General features: G+C 59.0%; 4 protein-coding genes across 6 annotated transcripts in view; 1 reads left to right on the top strand and 3 right to left on the bottom strand.

Moving 5' to 3' along the window:
• Window positions 1–276: 276 nt before the first annotated feature.
• ETNK2 (ethanolamine kinase 2) lies at window positions 277–8,423 on the bottom strand. Its single transcript, XM_057400765.1, has 8 exons — window positions 8,155–8,423; window positions 4,739–4,998; window positions 4,302–4,439; window positions 2,746–2,888; window positions 2,562–2,645; window positions 2,262–2,422; window positions 1,556–1,629; window positions 277–1,406 (listed from the first exon to the last, which is right to left on the bottom strand). The coding sequence occupies exons 1-8, from the start codon at window positions 8,368–8,370 to the stop codon at window positions 1,334–1,336; spliced, it is 1,149 nt and encodes a 382-aa protein (XP_057256748.1). The 5' UTR covers window positions 8,371–8,423; the 3' UTR covers window positions 277–1,333.
• Window positions 3,920–22,898, top strand: part of LOC130594701 (adenosine receptor A3-like) — a 161,693-nt gene continuing 142,714 nt past the window's right edge. For both annotated transcript variants that reach the window (XR_008971144.1, XM_057400773.1), the window contains exon 1: window positions 3,920–4,084. The gene's annotated coding sequence lies outside the window, so the exon portion shown is untranslated. The remainder of the gene's footprint in view (window positions 4,085–22,898) is intronic.
• REN (renin) lies at window positions 11,515–16,051 on the bottom strand. 2 transcript variants are annotated; one of them, XM_057400763.1, is made up of 9 exons: window positions 15,922–16,051; window positions 15,310–15,466; window positions 15,057–15,180; window positions 14,731–14,849; window positions 14,384–14,589; window positions 13,293–13,415; window positions 12,607–12,751; window positions 12,392–12,490; window positions 11,515–12,143 (listed from the first exon to the last, which is right to left on the bottom strand). In XM_057400763.1, the coding sequence occupies exons 1-9, from the start codon at window positions 16,020–16,022 to the stop codon at window positions 11,982–11,984; spliced, it is 1,236 nt and encodes a 411-aa protein (XP_057256746.1). In that variant the 5' UTR covers window positions 16,023–16,051; the 3' UTR covers window positions 11,515–11,981. The 2 variants fall into 2 exon arrangements, with proteins under 2 accessions (XP_057256746.1, XP_057256747.1); XM_057400764.1 differs by having other exon boundaries at window positions 14,393–14,589.
• GOLT1A (golgi transport 1A) lies at window positions 21,037–22,525 on the bottom strand. The gene is made up of 5 exons (XM_057400772.1): window positions 22,407–22,525; window positions 21,833–21,924; window positions 21,540–21,718; window positions 21,383–21,446; window positions 21,037–21,264 (listed from the first exon to the last, which is right to left on the bottom strand). The coding sequence occupies exons 1-5, from the start codon at window positions 22,429–22,431 to the stop codon at window positions 21,226–21,228; spliced, it is 399 nt and encodes a 132-aa protein (XP_057256755.1). The 5' UTR covers window positions 22,432–22,525; the 3' UTR covers window positions 21,037–21,225.

The raw sequence follows: 22,898 nt of genomic DNA, 5'->3' as shown, positions 1-22,898 counted from the left end.
ACAGGGCTCCCTGCCTGCTTTGCACTTGTGCTGTTGCTCAGTCCTTTATCCTGCCCTGTCCATCCATCCATCCATCCATCCATCCATCCATCCATCCATCCATCCATCCACGATGTGCCCCAGGCTGCTCCTTCTCCTTCCCCCCCTCTCTCATGGCAGCAAGTTTGGGGTTCATCTTCCCTCCCTGTGCTCACTCCAGCTATAAAGGCCCAGTTGCACCCCCAGGGATGCTCCGCCTGCTCCTGCACCAGCCCCCATGGATCGGGCCAAGCCCCATTTCCAGCTACTAGCAGCTTTTATTTTGCACCAAGACAAAACACCAGATGCAACAAGAGTCCTGGTTCTTGCTGGGTGGGTGCCTGCGTGGAGGGGACTGGCTCCTTGTCCCCAGACCACTTGCTGAGCAGCCAAGGTAGGGGCAGAGAGGGCCAATTCTACTCCCCCAGTTGATGCACAACCACTGGCATGAGCTGGACAGTGCTCAGCAGGCCAGGATCGCCCATGATGGTACTGAGAGGGGATGAAGTGCCCAGCTCATGGAATGGATGAGCTCTGTTCAGCCTCCCGCCCCTCACATGGGTACCACAGGGATGATGCACGTGTGAGGGGCAGGATGGGGAAAGCGGAGCTGGGATGCTACAGGGGAAGCCATGAAGCTGATGGCAGTCAGGGAGCAAAAGCAGAGCACAACAGAGGGTGCAGGCACCCACCAGCAAAATCACACTGGTTGGTCCCAAGCCCATGTAGCTCATGGCTGGGGCTATGATAAAGGGTCCTATGCTCAGAGACAGCCCCAAGGCCAGGATCAGTTTAACCCAGCAGAGGGGCTGCTTTGGGGCTGGGAGCCCAAGCGGCACCGAGCAGGCAGGGCAATGGGGACAAAGGGAGCAGCGAAGGCAAAGCGGGTGCATTGGGCAGCAAAAGCAACTGGGCAGCTCTGGGGACTCCTGAGCAGATGGGGGGGAGCCTTTTTCCCCCCTCGGGGTCAGCACAGAGGGAGCAAACCAGGTGCCAGGCGGAGCAGCAGCGGTGCCAGCAAGGCACGGACCTGCCGGGCACCGGGGCTCGACGTTAAGGCGGTGGTAAAGGCTTCCTCACGTAGATGGGGGCCTCTCCGAGGCCGTGGTCCTCTCTTAGCATCTCGTGGTCCAGTCAAGGCAATGTCCAGAGTCTCCTTTCATCGGTGGCTGGGGCAGAGCTCTCCTCTCTTCCCCCTTCCCACCATCCGGACCTGCCCTCGCTCCCTGGCTGGGCTGGGAATGGGGCGAGGGGGATGCGAGGGCTGTGGATGCAGCAAGGACAAAATAGCTCAGGGTCTCAGAGGCTGGAGGTGCTATTTAGAGACCTGCAGGGCTGTGACCACCGGCTTCATCTTGAAGTACTGTTTAAACCTTAGCTTTGCATATCTGCCGAGAGGAGAGAGGGATGCCCATGAAGCCCCTGGCCACAGAGGATCCCTCCAGCAACAGAGGGACCATCGGGATCCTCTTGCTCCTGCCATTTAACATTGACCTGCTCTGTGAGTCAATGCCCCCCCCAGCCCTGACAGACTCACCTTAAGAAGTTAAAGTCTATGGTAGAGTACTTATCCTGGATCAGGCCCCAGCATGCCCAGAGGAAATGGGATGCCTGCAACAGACGAAACAAGGATCAGGAATGGGCATGGAACATCCTTGCCTGCGGGATGAGCTGCTCATGCTTCTCCTGGCCAGGTCCCAGAAGCCCTATGGCTGTGATGACAGGACACGGGGTGGCAGCCAGCTGGGCATGGCCCATGTGTTTGGTTTGATACCCTCCAGAGGCTGGTGCCAGCCAAGGAGAGGGATGCAGCAGGAGGGATGCTGAAGAGCTGCACAGCCTGCTCAGGGTACCAGCCTCTGCGTCGGGAGCTCCGGCCAGGAAACCAGCCGGTGTTACACCCCAAGTTTCCAGAAGACTGGCAAATTCCATGGGCAGATAGAGCCAAAGAGGGCTTCCTCATGCTTGGCTCTGCCTGGCCTCTCTGAAGGGAGGCCCGAGGCCACAGCTATCAGAAACACACGGTCCCTCACCATGTGTCAGTGGGTTGGCAGGCACCCAGTGCTATCTTTGACCCAGCCCATGGTCTCGGGGCCTCTGAGGTGCATCCAGGCTCTTTGGGGCAGCCTTGTGCCCCCAGAGCTCCCAAGCTGGCTCCTGCATCTCCATCCTCACCTGCAGAGGAACCCAACCCATGGGCAGCCCTCAAGCGATGCCGGCTCCTTCCCATCTCCACCACTCACCAAAGAAAACTTGTTCACTTGCACGTAGAGAGCCTCCAGCTCCTCCTCGGACACCCCTTGGTTGCCCTGGGTGAGCTGCTTGTAGGCCTGCAGGTAGGAGCACAGCCACTGGAGCTGGGTGTCCTTGCTGGGGTAGAGGCTGTAATCCACCTCCTTCACACCTGCGAGGGGAGCAGCATCAGTGATGCTCTGGGGGCACGAAGGGAGCCTTTCCCCAGGGCAAAGCAATGAGACCACTGCGCTCTCCCCATGCACGACTTATGGGGCATCTTCAGTGCCATGGAGAGGAGCCCAACCCACCTGCAAACTCATTGAAGTGGTTTCCAATGTCAAAAGCCTGGTAGTTGTAGCCGGTGTATTCATAGTCTATGAAGCGAACGTGCCCTGTGGAGGCAAAGGCAGGGGATGGGAGAGGAGCTGAAGATGGAGCTGCCGGCCCTGGGGAGGTGGGTGAAGGACAGACCCCTCCAGCACCGCCACAAACCTCGTGTCCCATCATAGATGATGTTCTTGCAGAGGAGGTCATTGTGGCAAAGCACAACGGGGGACCCCAGCTGGGGGAGAGTTCCCTTCATCCAGGCCAGCTCCTGTTCCAGCACCTCCAGGCTGGGCACATCCTGCTGGAGGCTGGGGAAAGGGATGGGGTGGAATCACTTCTGCTCACGGGGAGCCTCCCTGCCTCCCTCATCAGTGACACAAAGCAGGGTAAATGAGGCCATTTTGGGGGAGGAAGGCAGGGTTGGCTGCGTGGTACCCAGGGGGATGCCACAGGGCAGCTCCCTTCCCTTCTCCCCCCCTAACATCCACATCCAGCCCCAAGCCCCCAGAACTCCCAAAGCACCCAACTAACCCCCAAGCAATGGGAATGCGTTGTGCTCTGCCAGGGCACGTACTCTCTCCCATGTTCCAGTTCCAGGAAGAGAGCTGGTTAATGATCACCTACTTGGGTAAAGGCTGCAGCAAAGATACCTGCTGTGTCCTGCTCAGGGGACAGGTTAATTATTCGCTTGCCATCGGGTTCATTCACCTCCACAACCTCCTGGGGCTGCCCGAACCCTTTCCAGACACCCCAGCAGTCACCCGGCGTGAACCCAAGGCACCCAGCAATGGGATGAACTGGTCTGAAGTGGGAACTGGTTGCTTCAACCTATACTGACTGCTTCAATCCATACTGGCTGCTTCAATCCATACTGGCTGCTTCAATCCATACTGGCTGCTTCAATCCATACTGGCTGCTTCAATCCATACTGGCTGCTTCAATCCATACTGGATGCTTCAATCCATACTGGATGCTTCAATCCATACTGGATGCTTCAATCCATACTGGATGCTTCAACCCATACTGGCTGCTTCAACCTATACTGGCTGCTTCAATCCATACTGGCTGCTTCAATCCATACTGGATGCTTCAATCCATACTGGCTGCTTCAACCTATACTGGTTGCTTCAACCTATACTGGTTGCTTCAATCTATACAGGCTGCTTCAAACTGTACTGGCTGCTTCAATCTATACTGATTGCTTCAATCTATATTGGCTGCTTCAACCTATACTGGCTGCATCAATCTATAACGGTTTTCTAGCATCTCTACCATCAGGCCTGCTTCAGATCCCCACATACTGGCTGCTTCCTAAGGATCTATACTGGCTGCATGCTCTAACACAGCACAGGTCACCCCCAGACTGCAGGAGGAAGGGCACTGGAGGGTGCATGGAGACACCTCCATCCCACCAGCTCTTGCGGCTTGGCCCTGAGTTAGCTCATGGAGTAATCCTGATCCAGATCTGGCTGCATGGCTGGATCCATGACCCTTTCAAGGCCAGGTTGGACACAGGGACTTGGAGCAAGCTGCTCCAGTGGAAGGGGTCCCTGCCCGGGGCAGGGGTTGGAACTGGGTGAGCTTTAAGATCCCTTCCAGCACAAACCATTACCTGGGACCTGGGGCTCTTCCCCCCAGTCCTGTGCTTGGAAGACTTAGGGATGGGTGGGCAGCGGATGCCCAAGCCAGAGCCTGGCTCTTTGGGATCCCTCTGCCTTTACCTGGGGTTGGATACCTTTGGGCTGAGATCCGTCTTCACGAGGGTGAGGTATTTGTGCAGCTTCTGCCAGAGGATGGGCTTGGGGAGGCTCCCATTGGCATGGATGGCGTGTACCCGGGCCATCTCCTGTGCCACCAGCCTGGAGGGAAACACAGACATGTGGGTGAGAGGTGACCCTGCACCATAGAACCGTGGTTGGGTTGGAAGGAACCTTAAAGCTCATCCAGTTCCAACGTGGAGTTAAACCCAGCTGTGCTTTGGCTCCTTTATCACCCAGCACGCCCAGGTTTGAGCACATCAGTGATGTCTGGAGCAAAGGCAGCAAGGGGGAGAGCTGGAAGCGAGGAGCAAACCCCTCCGTGTGGAGAAGCAGCATTTCCCCTGTCCCATGGCTCATCCCAGGCCCTGCACACCCAAGGACATGGGGTCCCTGCTCACCTGAAGATGTGGGGTTCCCGCACATGGTCGGGCCCCAGCGCTATTCCTGGCAGGAACTGGTAGCAGAGCCCATTCTGGAAGGCGCAGTAGAGGTCGGGGGCGCAGCCATGGGCACGCAGCACCTGGAAGTTCCTCAGCTCCGTGTCCCTGTCCACAAAGAGCTCCGTCTTCCTGCCATAGACACGGACCAGCACCGCGTCCACCATCCCTTCATCCGTGTAGCAGGCCACGAGCTTGTTGGTGATGCCATCGGTGAAGAGCTGCAGGGCAGAAGGGTGGCAGAGGCGATGCCTGGACATCCCCGCCGCGTCAGCAAGGTGTGTGGGGGAATCTCCCCCCCAAGCAGACCCCATGGAGGAAGGCAGAAACAGGGAACGGGTGAAAGGAAGCACGAAGCAACTGCACCCATAGCAGCGGGGAGCGTGAGTTTGCAAGGTCTCGATGTACGAGTTGGGCCTGTGCATGGGGCCACGAGGCTTCAGCTGCACCAAGCTGGTGCTCTGGGAGGAAATCCTGCTGTTTTCCACCTGGGAGCTCAGGAATAGCTGGGGCCAGATGTGCATCCAGCACACTTGGCACCCGCACGGCCCCGGGAATCACTCCCAAAACATCAGCGTCAATCTTTTGGCACCAAATGAAAGGGAATAAAACCACAACAGCAAACACCACGGAGCAAACACATCCCCATCTCCTCCTCCCGACCCTCCCCGCGGGGCCGGGGCACTGATAGGCAGGGATGTCTCTGCTGGGGACGTCTCCTGTCATCGCTCTGATGGCTCCTCACAGATGGAAAGGGAGTTTTGTTCTCCCGTCACCCCGGCTTGGCCTCCTGCCCGCGCACATGCAGGGGCTGCTGCCACCCCTGCTGCCTGCGCCCAGCTCCTGGCCTCATCCTGCTGATTTCAGCTGCTTCCAGTGCACTGAGGGGTCCAGGCTCTGCCACCCCACAGGAAACCCCTGCCCCGTCACCCCCATGCAGGATGCTCAGCCCCACACAGCTCCCACGTGGCACTGAGGCCAAGCTGCACCCCATGACGCTGCTGTCTTGATCCCATCTGGGAGCGGGTGTGATGTGGTGGAGCAGGAGGGGGGCGAGGGCACATGCTACAGCAGCAGCATCGCTTGGGAGTGGGATGGATAATTTTAGACATCCCACTCGGCAGCTCGCTCTCCTTCCTCTATAGGGTGCCTATATATAGGGTGTACTCAAAACTCAAAGCAGTGGAAATGAGAACACCCAGAGGGAGACGGTGCTGATGCCCCTCGGCTGGTGTGGGATTCCTTGGGCCTTCTCAAACTGCTTTTCCCAGGGCAGACAATCTGTTTCCACCACAGTGCATGCTTGGCTCTGTCCCCTCCTTATCCTGTCCCTAGAGGCCAGAAATCCAGCAAGCAGGAGATGTCACAGCCCATCCACGCACCCTGAGGCTGGTGTCCATCAAGCTGCAGGTGAACGGCTCCACGTCAAGGCACTCGGTGCTGCTTTGCCTGCAAAGCCCTTTTGCCGCTTTGTTTTGCTGCTCAGCCCCTTCCCGTAGGTTTAACGGGATTACTGAGCCTTATCCCCCCCCGAATTCCAGGCCACTCACTCTGGAGACTCACACGTGGCTTGCCAGCACCCTGCACACAGCACGCAGGGGCTCGCCTGGTTTATCTGGGGAATGAACAGGCCTCTTGGGAGATGCCCGGTGCTATTCCTTAATGCACCCAAAGCACAGTCAGCTAGGAGCAGGGCCGCTGCCATCAGCCCAAATCCTTCCCCTCTACAGCTGCGGAGCAGCAGGAAAAGGGGAACAGGAGTGCAGGGCACCTCGTTGCCAAAGTCAGGCTAAAAACAGCGCAGGCACACTGGAACGCTCACAGGGGGTTGGCTCCAGGTCACTGCTGCTGGCTGAGGGATGGAGGAGTGCGTGCTTCCCAGGGAGCGTGCCTGGCTGACTCATGGATTTGCCTGTGCTTTATCCCTGTGGAGGTGTTCCTGCCTAGGACAGAGCTCCAAGGATGACGAGCAGGAGCCCTGGGAAGCGGGCACAGCCTGGAGCATCCTCTTCCCCATCCTCTTCCCCATCTCCCATCCCCTGCCCCAAGCACCGGGAGGGTTTTCCGTGTCCCTGGCATAGCCCCTGCCAGCAGCTGAGCACCGGCACCAGGCAAGGAGGTGGTGTGAGCTGGGCATAGCTCCAGGGTGAGGAGGAGAGTGAAGGGGACTCTAATAGGAACCAGCTGAGGACCAGAGCACGGCTTCAATCCCCTCCCGAGCAGCTCTTTCAAGAGCAGCAACGGGAAACCAAACTGGAGGGATTCCCCCCAGCTCCTAAGGGATTTTTTTGCCCTTTCCCTTTAATTAAAAGCACCCGCACGCACACACAAGCTGCTGTTGAACACTGACCCCCTCTGATGCCCGGAGACAGCCTGGATACCAGAGCTGGGTCCTTCCCAAGCAACCATTGCCACTGAGGTCTGTGCTCGGGGCCGCACAGAGCCCCATTTCCTGCCCCTACAACTCCGCTCTGAGGACCTCCAGCTCCCAGCTTCCTGCCCATTGCCGTCTGCCCTTTCATATGTGTTTTCCTGCAGCCTCTTGTGTTTAATTACACGGGGCTATTAATGGGTTTTTAATGACACTCCAAGCACTCTGGAGGACACGCACACACACGTGTGTGTGTTTATGTGCACCCACCTCCACAATCCCATTGCCAGAGCGTGGTGAGAGCACAGGCACCACCAGCCTTGTGTTCCCACCCCTGGGCAGAGATGAAGAGGGGGAAAGGGATTCCCATGTCAGGCAGCTGCAAGCCCCTCTCCCAATCCCTGCCAGCTTTGGACAGCCAAACCCTGTCCCATGCAAGGAGCCCGGCGCTGAATCCCAGCTCCAAATCCCAGCTCCCATCCGGATCCATGCTCAAGCCCACATAACCTGGCAAAGGTGCAAGCCAAGAAGTAACCCAAGCACAACCTGCTACTCCTGCGGGCAGCGCTGGGTGCAGGTAGGGGTGCAGCACCTGCAGGTGAATGTGGAGGGACCAGCGATGCAGCCCCCCAGCCTTCACCCACCTATGTCCCCCTATGGGGACACACTTGCACTCAGTGACTGCTGAGGGGGTCCCCAAAACCTGCCGGGGGGGTGCAGGTCGGTGGCATCGCACCTCTGCACATCCAAGAGTGGAGGGGAGAACTGGGGATGTGGGACAGGACGTTGCACCCCCCTAGGCGCCTCCTATAGCCCCCCACGCTGGGTTCTACACCCACCCTCATGTGCACCTCGTACCCCCCCCCCCATAGCACCCCGCGGGGAGCCCCACAACCGCCCTCGGGTGGACCCTGCACCCCCCACTGGATGACCCCCGGGATGGGGAGGCTGGAGCGGGGGTCTCCGCGCTGCCCGTTCCTTCCCCCCCCCCCCCCCCGGGATTTACCTTGGTCTTCACCCTGCCCGGCTCCCAGCCGGGTCTGAGCTCCCGGACCAGCCGCAGAGCCCCGGGCACGACGTCGCCCTCGTCCACCGCGATGCCGAGGTGGGGCACGGCCGGAGCCCCCCCGTTGCCGCCGCCCCGCTCCGGTCCCAGGCAGTCGGGGCAGCGGCCGGGCGGCTCGGCCATACCCAGCTCCCCGCTCCCGGAGCCGCGGCCCATGTGCCGGGGGCTGCGGCGGGGCCGGCGGCCGCGGGGAGGAGCCGCTCGCCGTTGGGAAGCCATGAGTCACCGGCCCGCCCCCCGCGGCAGCGCCCGCCCGCATTGTGAGGTCAGCGGGACCCGCACCGGCATCCCCGCACCGGGATCCTGCTCCTTGGAAACCCGCACCGGGATCCGCAACCGGGAACACGCACCCTGGAATCCGCTCCCCAGGATCCGCACTGGGATCCGCACCCGGAGATCCGCACCGGGATCCTGTAGCCGGGAAACCCGCGCCCTGGAATCCGCACCCCAGGATCCGCACCCCAGGATCCGCACTGGGATCCGCACCCGGAGATACGCACCGGGATCCTGTAGCCGGGAAACCCGCACCGGGATCCGCACCAGGGAACCCGCATTCCAGGATCCGCACTGGGATCCGCACCCGGAGATCCGCACCGGGATCCTGTAGCTGGGAAACCCGCACCGGGATCCGCAACCGGGAACCCGCACCCTGGAATCCGCACTGGGATCCGCACCCGGAGATACGCACCGGGATCCTGTAGCCGGGAAACCCGCACCGGGATCCGCACCCCGGAATCCGCACCCCAGGATCCGCACCGGGATCCTGTAGCCGGGAAGCCCGCACCGGGATCCGCAACCGGGAACCCGCACCCTGGAATCCGCACCCCGGAATCCGCACCCCAGGATCCGCACTGGGATCCGCACCCGGAGATACGCACCGGGATCCTGTAGCCGGGAAACCCGCACCGGGATCCTCACCAGGGAACCCGCATTCCAGGATCTGCACCCGGGATCCACACTGGAACCCGCACCCAGGACCCCCGCCTGGATGCTTCCCCCTCCCCACATCATCCTCGGAGCCATCCCGGGGGGCTCCACACAGCCCCACATCCCTTCGGGGTCTAGGATAAAGGGATGGAGATGCTGCACCAGGGATGCGCTCCCGGAGAGCTGCGTAGCCCCTGGACCAGCCACTCCGGTGCCTCTGAGTGTCACCCACCGAGCACTGAACCCCCCGGGGAATTAGAAATGGGCTGGGGAGGGGAAGATCTTTAATTACAGATGCAGCACGATCCCCCTCCCCACGCTGACCCCACTCCCACCAGGCTTTATTATCAGAGGAAATAACAACCACACGTAGCTGGAACAGTGAAATGTCACAGCTGAAACCAGCTAAATGGATCCTGGAGACGTGGGGAAAATCATTTAAGGGAGGGGGGGACTAAAATGAACCTGGCCAATTCCCCATGGTTTTGAATACAGAGCGAGCGCTGTCAGCTTGGGTCGGATGGGCATTAATTGTTCCCAGCGCTTGGCTGAGCCTGGCCTAATTGCTCGCCCATAATCAAGACCCGAGTTAATGCGAGGGGCGGTTGCGGGTTTGGGTTTGCAGCCGCAAGGAAATTGCCTGGCAGGCGATGAGAGGTGTTAATGGCCTGGCTTAAGGGGCCCCGGAGCAGCACTGCCAGCAGCCCAGGCTGATTTCCCTCCCACTGCTTGAAAACAACCGGGCTGAACAGGAACAGACCTGGAACCACCAATAAAAGCCCTATTTTAGGCCAACCGGACCATCTTCTGCTATAGGCAGAAGCCATCATGGGGCTTTAAGTCACTTGTTTCAGGTTCACATCCATCCGAGTCTCCTCCAGACCAGAGCCTTTGCGGTGTAGGATAGGACACAGGAGGCTTAAGTTAATTCCAAGTGGAGTTTCCCTGGATGCTGGCAGGAGCATCCCAAACATCCCTGTGAGAGGCAGCTGGTGTCAGCCTGTGCTTGGGGCAGTGCAGGGAATTCATCAGCAGTCAGTGCTGGCTGCAGAAAACAAGGATGAAATGATCCTGCAAGATCAGTGCCTTGCTCCAGGCTCTGCTCCAGGAAGTGCTGTGCTCTGCTGTACCAGCACGTTTCCCAGCACAGGGCTTGGATGTGGACCACAGCACCTGAGCTGGTCAACCTGGAGATGACCACCCCTCAAATCTTGTTTTAGGTCTGCACCCTTCACTGCAAGAGAGACATTGAAAGGGCACCAGAGCTGGTGCAGGGCCTGGAGCACAAGTGTGATGGGGAACGGCTGAGGGATCTGGGGAGGTCAGTCTGGAGAAGAGAAGGCTCAGGGGGGACCTGATCGCTGCCTACAAGTGCCTGAGAGGAGGATGGAGCCAGGAGGGGTTGGGCTCTGCTCCCAAGGAACAAGGGATGGGACAAGAGGAAACGGCCTCAAGCTGCACCAGGGCAGGTTTAGATGGAGCTGAGGAACAATTCCTGCCCCAAAGGTGCCCCAAGTAGGGCAGTGGTGGAGTCACCGTCCCTGCAAGTGCTCACACACAGTGGGGACAAGGCCCTCAGTGCCATGGGTTAGTGGTGGCCTTGGCAGTGCTGGGAACGGGTGGACTGGATGAGCTGAAAGAGCTTTTCCAGCCTCTTGGGTTCAGTTCAGTGAGTGCTGCAGAGTGCTTGGCACTGGGGAGCTGGAAGCACCGCAGCTCTCCCGTGGAACTGGAAATGTCAGCCCCCAGCCGGGAGCGCTGCTCTGCCCTTCCAGCTGGCACGGGGCTGGCAGCACCAGCGTGCTCCCGCTGAGCATCGCTGCACCCGGCCAGGACACAGACAAGCCTCTGGTTGTGAGCTGGAGCCAACGGGCAGGAAAACAGAGCCAGGAGCTGGGATAGACTCAGCCACTCCCCATCGGACCCACAGGGACCTTCCCCTCTCCATGCTCCTGACCTCCCCTAGGAAAGCCGGGCGAAGCCTGGGTATCCCATCTTCTGCAGAAAGACTGCGTTCATTGTTTGAAAAGACCCTGATTTCGTTGAATCCCAGCCTGGTTTGGGTTGAAGGGACCTTAAAGCTCCTCCAGCTCCAACCCCTGCCACGGGCAGGGACCCCTTCCACTGGAGCAGCTTGCTCCAAGCCCCTGTGTCCAACCTGCCCTTGAACACTGCCAGGGATGGGGCAGCCACAGCTTCTCTGGGCACCCTGTGCCAGCGCCTCAGCACCCTCACAGGGAAGAGCTTCTGCCTAAGAGCTCAGAGGATATAAATGCAGTGATGGATCCTAGCAGGGGAACACCTGTCCTGTTCTCGTACTGCATGTGTCTGACTCCTCCCCTCTGCAAGTGTAAGCATCCACTCAGCATCCTTTTGCTCTAAGATTGTTTAATACTAAAGTCATGGCGAGGGGCCAGGTTAACACCAGCTAAAACTCTCATTAAGCACCCAGGTTATCTTTCTCCCATATAAAGAACAACATGAGCAGTAACCGCTCATCCCTCCTCAGTCTGCAGCCTGCAAGCATCTCCATGCCAGCAGCAGCTCCCTGTGTGCCACTTGTACTATTGCACATCAGCCTGGGAATCCCTGGAGGTGCAGCTCTGGCCTCAACATCCTGCTTTGATTCCCAGACACTTTTGGATGTGTTTAAGGCTCCGTTCTTCCCATTAGCAGAGATTCTTGGGAAGCAGAGCAGGGATTTAGGAGCAGGAGAAGGGGAGGTTGTGCTGTCGCTTCAATAAAGAGAGGAAACCCGGTTTGCACTTCAAATCCTTTCTTCCCAGTGGTGATGCTCTCGCCTCCGCGTTGGTCCCGGTCCCTCTCCCCAGCCCTGCCCATCAGCGAGCTGTGGCAAAGCCGATGCGGTTGTAGCGCCGGTCAAACTTGGTGTAATAGTGCCCAATGAAGCTGGCGCCCAGGATCCAGAGGGGACCAGCCGGGGGTGGGATGTCCAGCCCTGAGAAAGCCACCACGCAGATGTCCTCCCCATACTGGGATTGCTGCAAAGAGGAGACGCACGCAGTGATGGAGGCTCTGCGGTCTCCAGCTCAACCGCCTCTGCCTGGCTTCGATATTCCTTCCTCCAGGAAGGAGAATCCCTGCCTGTGTCACCCCAGCTCTCCCTGAAACCACCCAAGGAAGCAGCAACAAGTTGGTTTGGGGGAAAGCAAGCAGCATTGTCCTGGGGTTCATCTTGAGGGGAGCCAGGAGAGTGCAGCTCTGATACACACAGAGGGATGCAGCTTACCCGAAGGATGTAGGCTGAGCCGCTGAGCCCAAAGGCCTTCCCACCCAGGTGGAAGGAGATGTTGGGCAGCTGAGGGACTTGGTCACAATCCACCACGTACTGCAGGAGGAGGAGACAGTGCCGAGCTCATGTGATGGGATTGGGATGGGCTGGGGTACAGGCAGCCGAGGGTACAGGCAATGAGGTATGGAGTGGGGTGTTAGGGGGATACTCACTCCTCCTTCAGCCATTTCTGCTGCCCCGATGGCTTTCATCAGCACAGAGATGGGGCCAGCAGGGCCAGTGATGTAGGATGCTCCTGTGTCAACAGCAGCTGAGCAGCCATCCTTGCAGAACAGCATTTCAGCCCCCACAGACACCCTGGAGCAGGAAAGGGGAGAGGAGCAACCATGAGCTTCCCATGGTGACCACAGCTTGGTTGCCAGGACTATGGGTGAATGTGCCCCATCTTTGTCCAGGGAATGCTGGCAGGCAGAGCACACGCTGCTCCCAAAGCACAGCCTCCAGGGGCATTGGGAACCCTCCCCTCGAGCTTCTCAGATGTGGAAGCTCAGCTTTATCACGAGTGGCTTTCATTTGGTTGGATTCAACAAAGCAGAATTGTTTCAGTGCCTCACACTCCTCCTGCAGGACTAACCGGGGTTAAACTCTCCCACTGCAGCTTCCAAGCGGGATCAGCCCACGGAGCCACCCCCTCTGCATTCCCCAGCTCCTGGCTGAGCACTGAGATGCAGCTGGGTGCTGGAGGAACCAACCCCGCTCCCCTCCAGAAGGAAAAACATCCACTAGGAAAACACATCCCCATGGACCACCTTCCCCAGCATCCGGGAGGCCTTTTCCAGCCCATGCAGGGATTGCAGGATGAGGCCCGGTGCTGAGCAAAGGCATTCCGTGTGCTCACCCCTTCATGCTGATCTGCCAGTAGCCGCTCTTGCTGACGTTCAGGTAGTGGAAGTCCCCAGTGTAGTAGGCTGGGTCGCTGCCTCCGAGGATGATTTCGCCTCCGGGTTTCAGGGCAGCATTCCTAGGATGCAAAGTGCAGCGGAGTGATTCCCCTTGGCTGCTGATCCCCAAAACACAGGGAGAAGGGACCAGCCTGACCCGGAGAGCAGCGGTGAGAGCAAGCTGGAGCGGAAGGAGCCCCGAGTTAGTTCATAGGGGTGCGAGGGGAGGGGGTGCCACATGCTGAGGTCTCGGAGCAGGTCAGAGCTGGCTCCTGCAGTGTGCAAGCTCCTACGGGCCCTTGGGATCAGCAGGAATGGGATCTGCTGCCCGGTGACTGTTAGTGGGTGCTGTCCCAAGAGTGCTCATGCTTTCCATCTTCTTACTTTGAAGCTCTGCAAAGAGAGGGATGCTCCATAAGCTTGTGATCCGAGAGTGGCTGCATCACTGGGGTGCAGCACCCAGACAAGGCTGCAGTTGCAGCCAGCATCATTAGGCTTTGTTTGCTATTGATGGATCCACCTTTAGTAGAGGTAAAGAGCTACTGAGCCTGCTCTAAGCATGGGGTTGTGGGTCTGGTTGTCACTGGTACCCATGCCAGGACCTGCCCTCACACTGCTCCTTGGGGGGGGGGGATGCTGGGGCAGAACAGTTTGGGGCAAGAAGTGAAAGGTTTGGTTGCTGATGCAGGTGTTTCTGCAGCAGATTTGGGGGGTTTATCATTCTTCCTAAAGGTGAGACACGAAATCCATCCTGGCAGTTATTGCTCCAGCTCCTCCAGCAGGGCTGGTGACATTGAATCCGACAGTGACAAATGAGCATGGAGCAGCTGCTCCCAGCCCTGGCAGCTCCAGAGAAGCATCCACATGGATCTGCCTCTTGTGCTGCCTCATTCCAGCCCAGCTCCTGGAGGTACCCTCCCTGTGCTCATGTCCTCCATCCCACCCCAGCTCCTGCAGCCCCAGCCATAGCCTTATCCCAGTCCCAAGATGCAAACCCATGGTTGCAATGCCCATGCCCTGCAAAATCCCACTCCCCCCTGCTCCCCACAAGACCCACCGGCTGTAGTAGACTGAGAACACGTCCTCCTTGAGGATCTGCTGGGAAAGGATCCGGTCGAAGACAGGGGTGATACCATCGATGGCCTGGCTGGGGTAGCCCATCCCCAGCACCCCATCGAACCTGGCGAAGATGAAGGGGAAGGCAGGCAGCACCGTGGCCTCAGCAAAGACCTGGATGATGGGGATGTCTGATACCTGGGAAGGGCAGGATTGTTCTTGTGGCAGCACAGGGGTTTAATACCCCAAAGAGCCTCCTTACTCTTGGGTAATTGAGGATGCTTATATAGGGGAGCAGAGCCACACGTGGGCATCTCCTTGCTGAGGGGCCACGCTCACCATGACAACGTCCTGGCTGAGGAAGCCTTTGACACTCCCTGTCCCATAGCGGATAGCAAAGCCCGTGCCGTTGGCTATGTACGTCCGGGACTTGGAGGAGTCGTAGCGGCTGTGGGAAACTGGGCAGAAGGAGAAGGGGCACCAGGGTGGCGATGGCAGCACCAGCTCCGTTCCCCCAACCCCGTGCCCCAGCGCCAAGGGACCAGACAGCAACAGAGACCCCCTGGGCAAGGGGAGATCCACTCTGAGCTGGGATCTCTTGGGATGGAGGGAGGTGCCCCCCTTCACTGAGCTGCAGGGGATCACCCCCGAGCCCCTGTACTCACTGCAGGCGCTGTAGAGGGGGGAGCACTTGTAGGACGGCACCCACAGGTTGGCCGAGCCCGTGTCAAAAACCACCTTGAAGGTCTGGGCAGGGGTCCCAATGCTGATCTCACCAAAATACTGCGTCTGGAAGAGGCACAACGCGGAGCATCGCTGGGGACCCAGCTCAGGATGGGGGAAGGCTCACGCAGCCCCGAGCCCCAGCAGCAAACACCCTGCAGGGTGGGAGCGGGGCTGCACCGGGGTGGGACTCACATCCAGGTAGTTGGTGAGGAGGGTGGGAGCCGTCCCGTTCTTGGGACCGGCCGCGCTGCCGCTTCTGCTGTGCCTCAGCTCGGGGAAGACCTCGGACACCTTCACCCCCATCTCCTGCAGCGTCTGCCGGATGGACGGCATCCTCCGCAGCGCGATCCTGTGGGGCAGGACACGGCTGGGGGGGCCGCGAGCATCCCCGCATCCCGGCCATTCCCACCCCATCTCTCCAACCAATCCAGCCGGGCGGCTCTAGATGGCAGCAGCTCCCCGCAGCACCGTGGGGCTGCCGGAGAGGCCCGGGGGAGCTCCCGGACCCACGGCGTGAGGGATGCCCCAGAGCATCTGCCAGCCCCAGGCTTGGCTTGTTCGCTTTGCAAGCCCATCCCTTCTTCTTGGCCTCCGTGGTGGTTTGGGAGACAGGGATGCTGGCAACGCATGCGGTGCTCAACTGGAGAGAGGAAGAGGAGTGAGGAGGAGCTGGGGTGCTAGAGCAGAAAAGGAGGAAGGGTTTTCCCAGCAAGGACGCAGCAGGAGAACCCTTTGGTCCTCAGCACCCAGAAGCAAGAGGAGACAGAGAAACCCGGCACGCTGTGCAAAACACACGCCTGGTACCTCTGCAAAGCCTGGGCTGTTGGGGGGAAGATGGTGGCACCCCAGGTCACGGCCAGGACCAGCAGATACTGCTGCACCCTCCTGCTGTGTCCTGCTGGCATCGTGCTCTCCCTGGGCAGCCACCTCCTGTGCCAGCAGCACTGTCACATCCCAAAGGGGAGGATGCTTTTATAGCCGGGTTTCTGCATCCCTGTGGGTTTCCCCTCCCTGCTGGCTGGGGGAGGGCTGGGGATCCCATGGCTGGGTGCTGATGGTGACAGTCCCTGTGGAGGGTGGCGTGGTCAGGATAGCCCTGTGCCTGGCAGAGGGAGCTGTGAATACCTGGGAGCTGCAAACCCACATTCCTTGTAGTTAATAGCGCTGGTACACATCGGTGCCCAGCCATCACTGGTGCATCAGGGCACTAATGTCAATTAGAGGAGCTGGTGGGTGATGCTGATGCAGGGGCTGATGGTGGCCAAGGAGATATCCCCGAGGTTCATGCTCCAGAGGAATGGGGCTTTCCCCGAAGCTCTGGGATGGGGACAGCCAAGAGCACTCAGCCACAGCCCCCCCCACCCTTGGCCACGCAGACACCGGTGGCAAGCCTACCAGACCCCACTGCCCTTATGGGGCTGCTCTGAGCACGGTGGGTGGGAACCTGCCCCCTGAGGTTGCCTTAATGAAGAGCCTGGGGAAGAGAACAGCTAAACTCATCACAGCTCATAGAATCATCATGGGGTGGTTTGGAAGGGAGCTTAAAGCTCATCCAGCCCCAACCCCTGCCACAGGCAGGGACACCTTCCACTAGAGCAGCTTGCTCCAAGCCCCATCCATCCAAGTGTCCACAGCCTGGCCAGGCACATCACAGCCGGGAGGAAGGGCCCTTTCCCCACTCTCCATCCTGCACAAGCAGGGTGCAGAGGAGCCCAGCGTGGCTCTGGGTGCCCGAGCTGCTGTGCCCAGCCTTGCCCTGTGATTTGGAAGGGAAACGCTGCTCAAAAACCTCAGTGTGGGCTGCAGGAGCGCCTTGTACCAGGCGCATCGCTGGTCCCCTGTTCGCGTGCGGCAGCGCAGGGTGGTGGGTGCTGGATCAGGCCCTGTGGCTCCCAGCCCAGTGCTTGACCTCAGGGAACCTCAGTGGGAAATGACTGCAAAGGCAATAAAAATGTTCCTGGAAGGAACCTGATGGCTTGCCCCTGCCTCAAACGCCCCGTTACACAATCACAGCGGGGTACTCCTGGTGAGGATGGGGTTTAAGGCACTGCTGTCACCCTTGTGATGGTGCTGGGGTTGAGGGGGACACCCCACAAGCTACAGACAACTTCCCCCCGAAACGGGGGCTCTAACATCTCCTTTCCCCATGGGATTCTGGCTGGGGCACTTGGAGCCAGGGCAAGGCTGACCTCGGCAGGCTCTGCCCCATGGATTGCAGCCCCACTGCCCCCGGCCTTGACGTCCTTTCCCACGCTGGGTCCCGGTGCTGCGTCACTCAGGGGACCCTCATGCCCTGGCACAGGTTGCAGCGAGGTGCAGGGGTCAGGAGCTAAAACATGGTGAGGAGCCACAAACATAAATCCACTTCCCGGGCATCCCATGGGCTCTGCCTGCTCCGCGGAGCATCGTTCCCCAAGGGAGAGGCCAGGGCTGAGTGTGACTGCAAAGGAAAGGGGCCACATCAGCCAAGGGGAGGTGGACACAGGGCAAAAGACATCTGCAGGCTCTGGGGAGCTCTGGACATGGCTTTCTCCTAGGACAGACATATGGACTCCTCTCCATGGGGCAGCCAGAGCAGGATGCTTTGGGTACCAGGGCAAAGGCAGCACCAGCCTGCTCCAGTCCTGGAGGAAGACAACCCTTCCCTGCCACAGGAATGGCACCACAATCCCTTCGCTTGGAAGGGAAAACAAGACATAAACAGGCAAAACCACCTTACCCAAGCCCACTGTTACCTTACAGTGGCCAGTGCTAGCCCTGAGGTTGACCTGCCTTGCTGGTAGCACCAGGGCTGAGGATGCTCCTCAGCACAGGGTACCTCAAGGCATTTTCCAGTCGCCTTTGCAGCAGGGATGAGGAGCTGGTGCATGGGAAAGACTTGATATGGGGCTTAAATAACCTGCAACGGGTGGTTTTGTGCACAGGGTTAGAGGAAGGAAGGAGCCCGAGGGCCAGGCAGTGCCCAGAGGAAGGAGCACTGGGACATAACAAGCTCTGGACCACATCAATATGATCCCTAGCCCTTCAGGAGACCCAGAGCACAGGGAAGAAGCTCAACTTTGCCCTGACAGCCTCAAAGCATCCCTTAAACCCCATCTGGCAATTACTGAAGGTAACAGGCCACCAGGCAAGGCTGCAACCTCAATCTGTGCACTGCTATGGGGAACCTGCTGCAAGGGGCTGGGGGTTCCTACAGTTACATGCCCTACAAAGAGCAGCTCACCTGGAAATAGCAGGGGAAAGCTCTTCAGTTATTTCCTTGCCTGCTTTCAAGGAGTCAAATGATCAAGGCAGGAATGAATGCAGGGATAATGCTTTCCAGAGAGAGAGGAACGCTTTCCTGCAGGATAAATGGGTTCCTTCAGTGCTGGGCTGAACAAGCACACTTCTCAAAATAAAACCTGAAATATTCAGTAGTTCCCTCTCTAAATGGGGCTCATCAGGAAGCTTTGCTGAGCAGCCCTGCTCCTTGAGGGATCTTGTAAAGCAGCCCAAGAAGGCAAGCACGGTTCCGGGCTTCCCACACTCTCCTCCAGACCATGAGGTTGTTGTTAGTAAAAACACAGGAGGCTTCCAAAGGTGCTCGGTTCCAGATGACTGAAAAGCTCAAGCATAGAAGCAGCTTCTGGGGAGGACTTAGAGGAGGCTCCGGACGGCACCAGCACCAGGGGAACTGGGCCATTGACGTCAAGCAAACCAGAACTGCTCTGGCAGGGCTCGTAGAAAGGGCAGTTCAAGAGCCGGGGGGAAAGGTTCCCCTGCAATAAACCATGCCCTGGGCCTGGAGCCTGCTGCGGAGCATCCCTCACTGCCAGCCAGGGATGGGGATTCTGCTCCTCTGCTCTCATGGGACCCCTCTGCAGCCCTGATCCAGCTCTGGGGCAGCAGCACAAAAGGGACGTGGAGCTGTTGGAGTGAGTCCAGAGGAGGCCATGGAGATGCTGCGAGGGCTGGAGCAGCTCTGCTCTGGAGCCAGGCTGAGAGAGCTGGGCTGGGGCAGCCTGGAGAAGAGAAGGCTCCTGAAGGGGAGACCTGAGAGCAGCTCCAGTGCCTAAAGGGGCTGCAGGAAACCTGGAGAGGGGCTTGGGACAAGGGATGTAGGGACAGGCCAAGGGGAATGGCTTGAACCTGCCAGAGGGGAGACTGAGATGAGCTCTTAGGCAGAAGCTCTTCCCTGTGAGGGTGCTGAGGCGCTGGCACAGGGTGCCCAGAGAAGCTGTGGCTGCCCCATCCCTGGCAGTGTTCAAGGCCAGGTTGGACACAGGGGCTTGGAGCAAGCTGCTCCAGTGGAAGGGGTCCCTGCCCGTGGCAGGGGTTGGGACTAGGTGAGCTTTGAGGTCCCTTCCAACCCAAACCACTCCATAATGTTCCAGCCTGGCTTGATTTTCCCAGCAGGGTGAACCAAGAGCACACAGCTGCTCTGCAGCCCAAGTACAAGCTTTCAGCTGGGGTGAAACCAAGACAGGAATGACAGAGGGGCTTTAGGGATGCTGCAGCCCTCACTTACCCCTGTGATATCCAGGCACATGCTTCCTCTCTCATCCCTCCTCAACAAGCAGCTCTTGCTCTGCTCTAAATCCTTGTGCTTTATCATCAAAGCTGTCCCTGATACCAGGGGAGCTGAACCCAACTCTCCCCTCCTCCTGCTCACAGCCAGGCTGATGCCAGGAAGCTCTCTTTAACCCTTCTCAAGCACCTTCTGCTGCAATCTGCACTCAACGTAAAGGCAGAGACCCCAAAACCAGCTACAGCTTCCCCTAAGCCAGACCTCCTATGGATACAGCACAGCCATACCGAGCTCAGGGACAGGGCTGCCCTGATTTATACCTGCCCATCCATTGGATCCCAGGGGCTCATCCTGGCTGCTGGGGCTGGGTTTAGGAGCCCAAATGAGTTCTCCCACGCCAGCTGAGCAGCCAGAGCAGATCCCAGCTCTGCTTTGACCTGGTCCAAACCTGCTGCAGGAGCTGTGAAGTGCCACAGGCAGAGCCACCAGCTCCAGCGAGAGGAAACAGGTTTAACTCCAACTCCTTAATTAATTCCTGCCAGTTAAGAGGGGCATCCACACAGGGACCAGCTTTGATGTGATTGCCTTGGCTTAATTAAACTCCTGCTTGCACCCAGCTTCCCAAGTGCTCCCAGGAACCCGGCTCGCATCCCCTCTGCTTGTGTCTGATCGTACAGACCCAATGGGCTCCCCAGCCAGTCCTCCAGGAGCGCTCCTGGGGAGAGGAGGGACAAACCAGCTCCTTTGGAATCATCTGAAGTGGGGCTGGGAGAGCTCTGCACTGTGCTCAGGTCCCTGCCTGCTGTGATGCTCTCCCAGCCCCTCGCAGCCGGGGATGCTCATCCCGGCTCTGCTCCATCCCACAGGAAACAGGTCTATGGGAAACAGAAGTCCTGGCCCGTAACACTCAGACATCCCAGCACTGAAACTCTCCCAGCCCAGCACCTCAATGAATTCAGAACCCCACGTCATTCGCTTTTTCTTGGTCACTGAATGGGACCGGGGTGATTTATCCTCCTTGGATCAGGTCATGGCAGGTTAATGTGGTTTAATGGGTGTTTTCCTAACCCCCCCCCCCCCCGCCCCCTTCCGCAGCCCACATTCCCATGGGATCCATGGGAAGGCAGTGCCAGTGCAAGCAGGGCTGCCCGAGCTGGATGGGGCTCGTGAAAGGTCCCTGTGCCATCTCCAGTCATGCATGGGAAGGTCCATGTGCCACCTCCATTGGTGGCCATGGGAAGGTCCCTGTGCCATCTCCAACCGTGCTGATGGGAAGATCCATGTGCCTTTCGCAGCCATGCCAACGGGAAGCTCCATGTGTCACCTCCAGTCACTGGTCTCAGACACACGTTTTAATGGAGTCTTTCAACAAGGGAAGACAAAAAGGCAGAAAATAACACAAAATATTCCCAGATCCCATCTGAACAGTGTCTGCTGCTGGAGCCTCCTCAGGAGCTGCTCCTGAGGCATCATCCCCATCACAGGGTGGTTCTGACCAGTGCCAAGGGCCCTGGGGCTGAGAGAGGCAACAGCTCCCGATGGAAGAGCTGGAGGCAGGGCTTGCTCCATCCCGTTTCCAGTGACTGGGTCCTTCTTGCAGGTCACACCATGGAGCTGCTGTCTCCCACCTTCTGCAAGAGCTGCAACAGGGGCAGAGCCTGATCAGCCACCTCCAATGATGCCCACGTTGGTCCCTGTGCCACCTCCAGCCATGGAGCCACCTCAGCCCCTGTGAACCATGCCCAGCGCCCTGCTCACCTTGCTCAGCACCGGGATGTTCACCAGCGAGCCAAAAAACCCAAAAGCCACAGGGAAGAAGCTCCTGTATCAAAGCAAAAGGCTCTGTTAAGAGCCACCGCAGGGCATGAGGAGCTCCCTCTCCGCAGCCCACCCTGGCTGGGTGCATGGCACGGACCTGAAGAGGGTGATGAAGCCGTAAGCCTCCAGCAGCATGCCCAGGATTGGCCACCGCATGAGGACAATGATGACCCCCCCGAGGAAGAAGCTGGTGCCCTTCAGCTTTGGCCGCTGGAAGAAGAAGGTGAAGGTCCTCCTGAAGCCGATGATGAAGACCAAGCCGGAGAGGAAGAGGATCTGGGAGGATGCCAGGGAGCAGGTCAGGGAAACCCAGCCCAACGCTTTGCTCCATCCTGGGCATCTGTGCCTGCTGTGGGTTGGGATTGGGAGGCCCAGTCCCACTGTACTCACGTTCCCAAAGGCCAGGAGCACTGAGTCGAAGTACAAGAGCACCCCGAAAAGGACGAAGAAGATCCCAAAGCCGACCAGTCCCACGCCGATCCCTGTGTAGGATGGAGGGCTGAGGATGGAGCTCACAGCTCAGGTCCCACCTTGGGGGTGCTCTTCAGCACCTCCCTGGCTCACTCCCTCCAGGAATGCACTTTGGATTTGTCTCCAGAGCTTAGAAACAGCCTTTCCACCTGCCCATGGGAAAGCCGTTTCCAGCATCTTTCGGAGCAGTGGCATGAGGGTGTCAGTGCAGGCAGCTGGTGGGAGAGGCTGGGAATGCTCTTTGGATGAGCCAGGGTGGCTGTTCCCAATGCAGACCTTGGGCAGATGATGGGGACAAACCCCGCTCTGCAGGACCCCAGTCCTTACACACTGGTCCCCACATCCTGGCCACGCTCCCACTGCATCCCCCCAACCGGACTTGCCATTGTCCCTCTCCCTGCCCCAACCACCCCAGCCAGCATCTCAAAACTGTGCCTTGGTCCCACGGGAATGGGCATCACCTCCAGGACACAGCCACCCCACATCTGCTTACGCTGGAAGTCAGTCAGAGACACCATCTTGGCAATGGGGCTGGGCCACGGCTTCCACGTGCCCTCCGCCGTCAGTGACCCTTGGAAAGGCCTTTAGTCCCCACGTCATCCTGGAAATCATTAACAGCCTGGAATTGCCTGTGGCACCTCTGGAGCGGGATGTGGTGGTTGGGCATCGCTGTGGGGTGAGCACCGGTGCTGGTCCCCTGCCTGGTCCTGTCCTCCCTGAGCATCCTCCTTGGATGTGCTTGGAGCAATCCCTGAAACAGGGGGAAGAGCAGCTCCCAGTGCCTGTAGGGGCTGCAGGAAACCTGGAGAAGGGCTTGGGACAAGGGATGTAGGGACAGGCCAAGGGCAATGGCTTTAACCTGCCCCAGGGGAGACTGAGATGAGCTCTTAGGCAGAAGCTCTTCCCTGTGAGGGTGCTGAGGCGCTGGCACAGGGTGCCCAGAGAAGCTGTGGCTGCCCCATCCCTGGCAGTGCTCAAGGCCAGG

Source organism: Pezoporus wallicus, unplaced genomic scaffold (assembly GCF_028554395.1).
Source record: "Pezoporus wallicus isolate ANWC-B61680 ecotype Strahan unplaced genomic scaffold, APGP_CSIRO_Pwel_v1 scaffold_7736, whole genome shotgun sequence".
NCBI classification, from domain to species: domain Eukaryota; kingdom Metazoa; phylum Chordata; class Aves; order Psittaciformes; family Psittacidae; genus Pezoporus; species Pezoporus wallicus.
The sequence above is the reverse complement of the archived record's forward strand: the minus strand, read 5'-3'. Positions and strand labels throughout refer to the sequence as shown.

Coding starts and splice junctions, on each gene's coding strand:
- ETNK2 (XM_057400765.1), bottom strand. CDS start 8,370: ATGGGCCGCGGCTCCGGGAGCGGGGAGCTGGGTATGGCCGAGCCGCCC. Junction 2,646..2,745: donor CATCTATGATGGGACACGAG/GTTTGTGGCGGT, acceptor TTGCCTCCACAG/GGCACGTTCGCTTCATAGAC. Junction 2,423..2,561: donor CCACTTCAATGAGTTTGCAG/GTGGGTTGGGCT, acceptor CTCCCCTCGCAG/GTGTGAAGGAGGTGGATTAC.
- REN (XM_057400763.1), bottom strand. CDS start 16,022: ATGCCAGCAGGACACAGCAGGAGGGTGCAGCAGTATCTGCTGGTCCTG. Junction 14,590..14,730: donor TCAGCCAGGACGTTGTCATG/GTGAGCGTGGCC, acceptor TGCCCTTCCCAG/GTATCAGACATCCCCATCAT. Junction 12,752..13,292: donor TGGCAGATCAGCATGAAGGG/GTGAGCACACGG, acceptor TTCCTGCTCCAG/GGTGTCTGTGGGGGCTGAAA.
- GOLT1A (XM_057400772.1), bottom strand. CDS start 22,431: ATGGTGTCTCTGACTGACTTCCAGC. Junction 21,925..22,406: donor GTCTCTGACTGACTTCCAGC/GTAAGCAGATGT, acceptor CATCCTACACAG/GGATCGGCGTGGGACTGGTC. Junction 21,447..21,539: donor GGCTTCATCACCCTCTTCAG/GTCCGTGCCATG, acceptor GCTTTGATACAG/GAGCTTCTTCCCTGTGGCTT.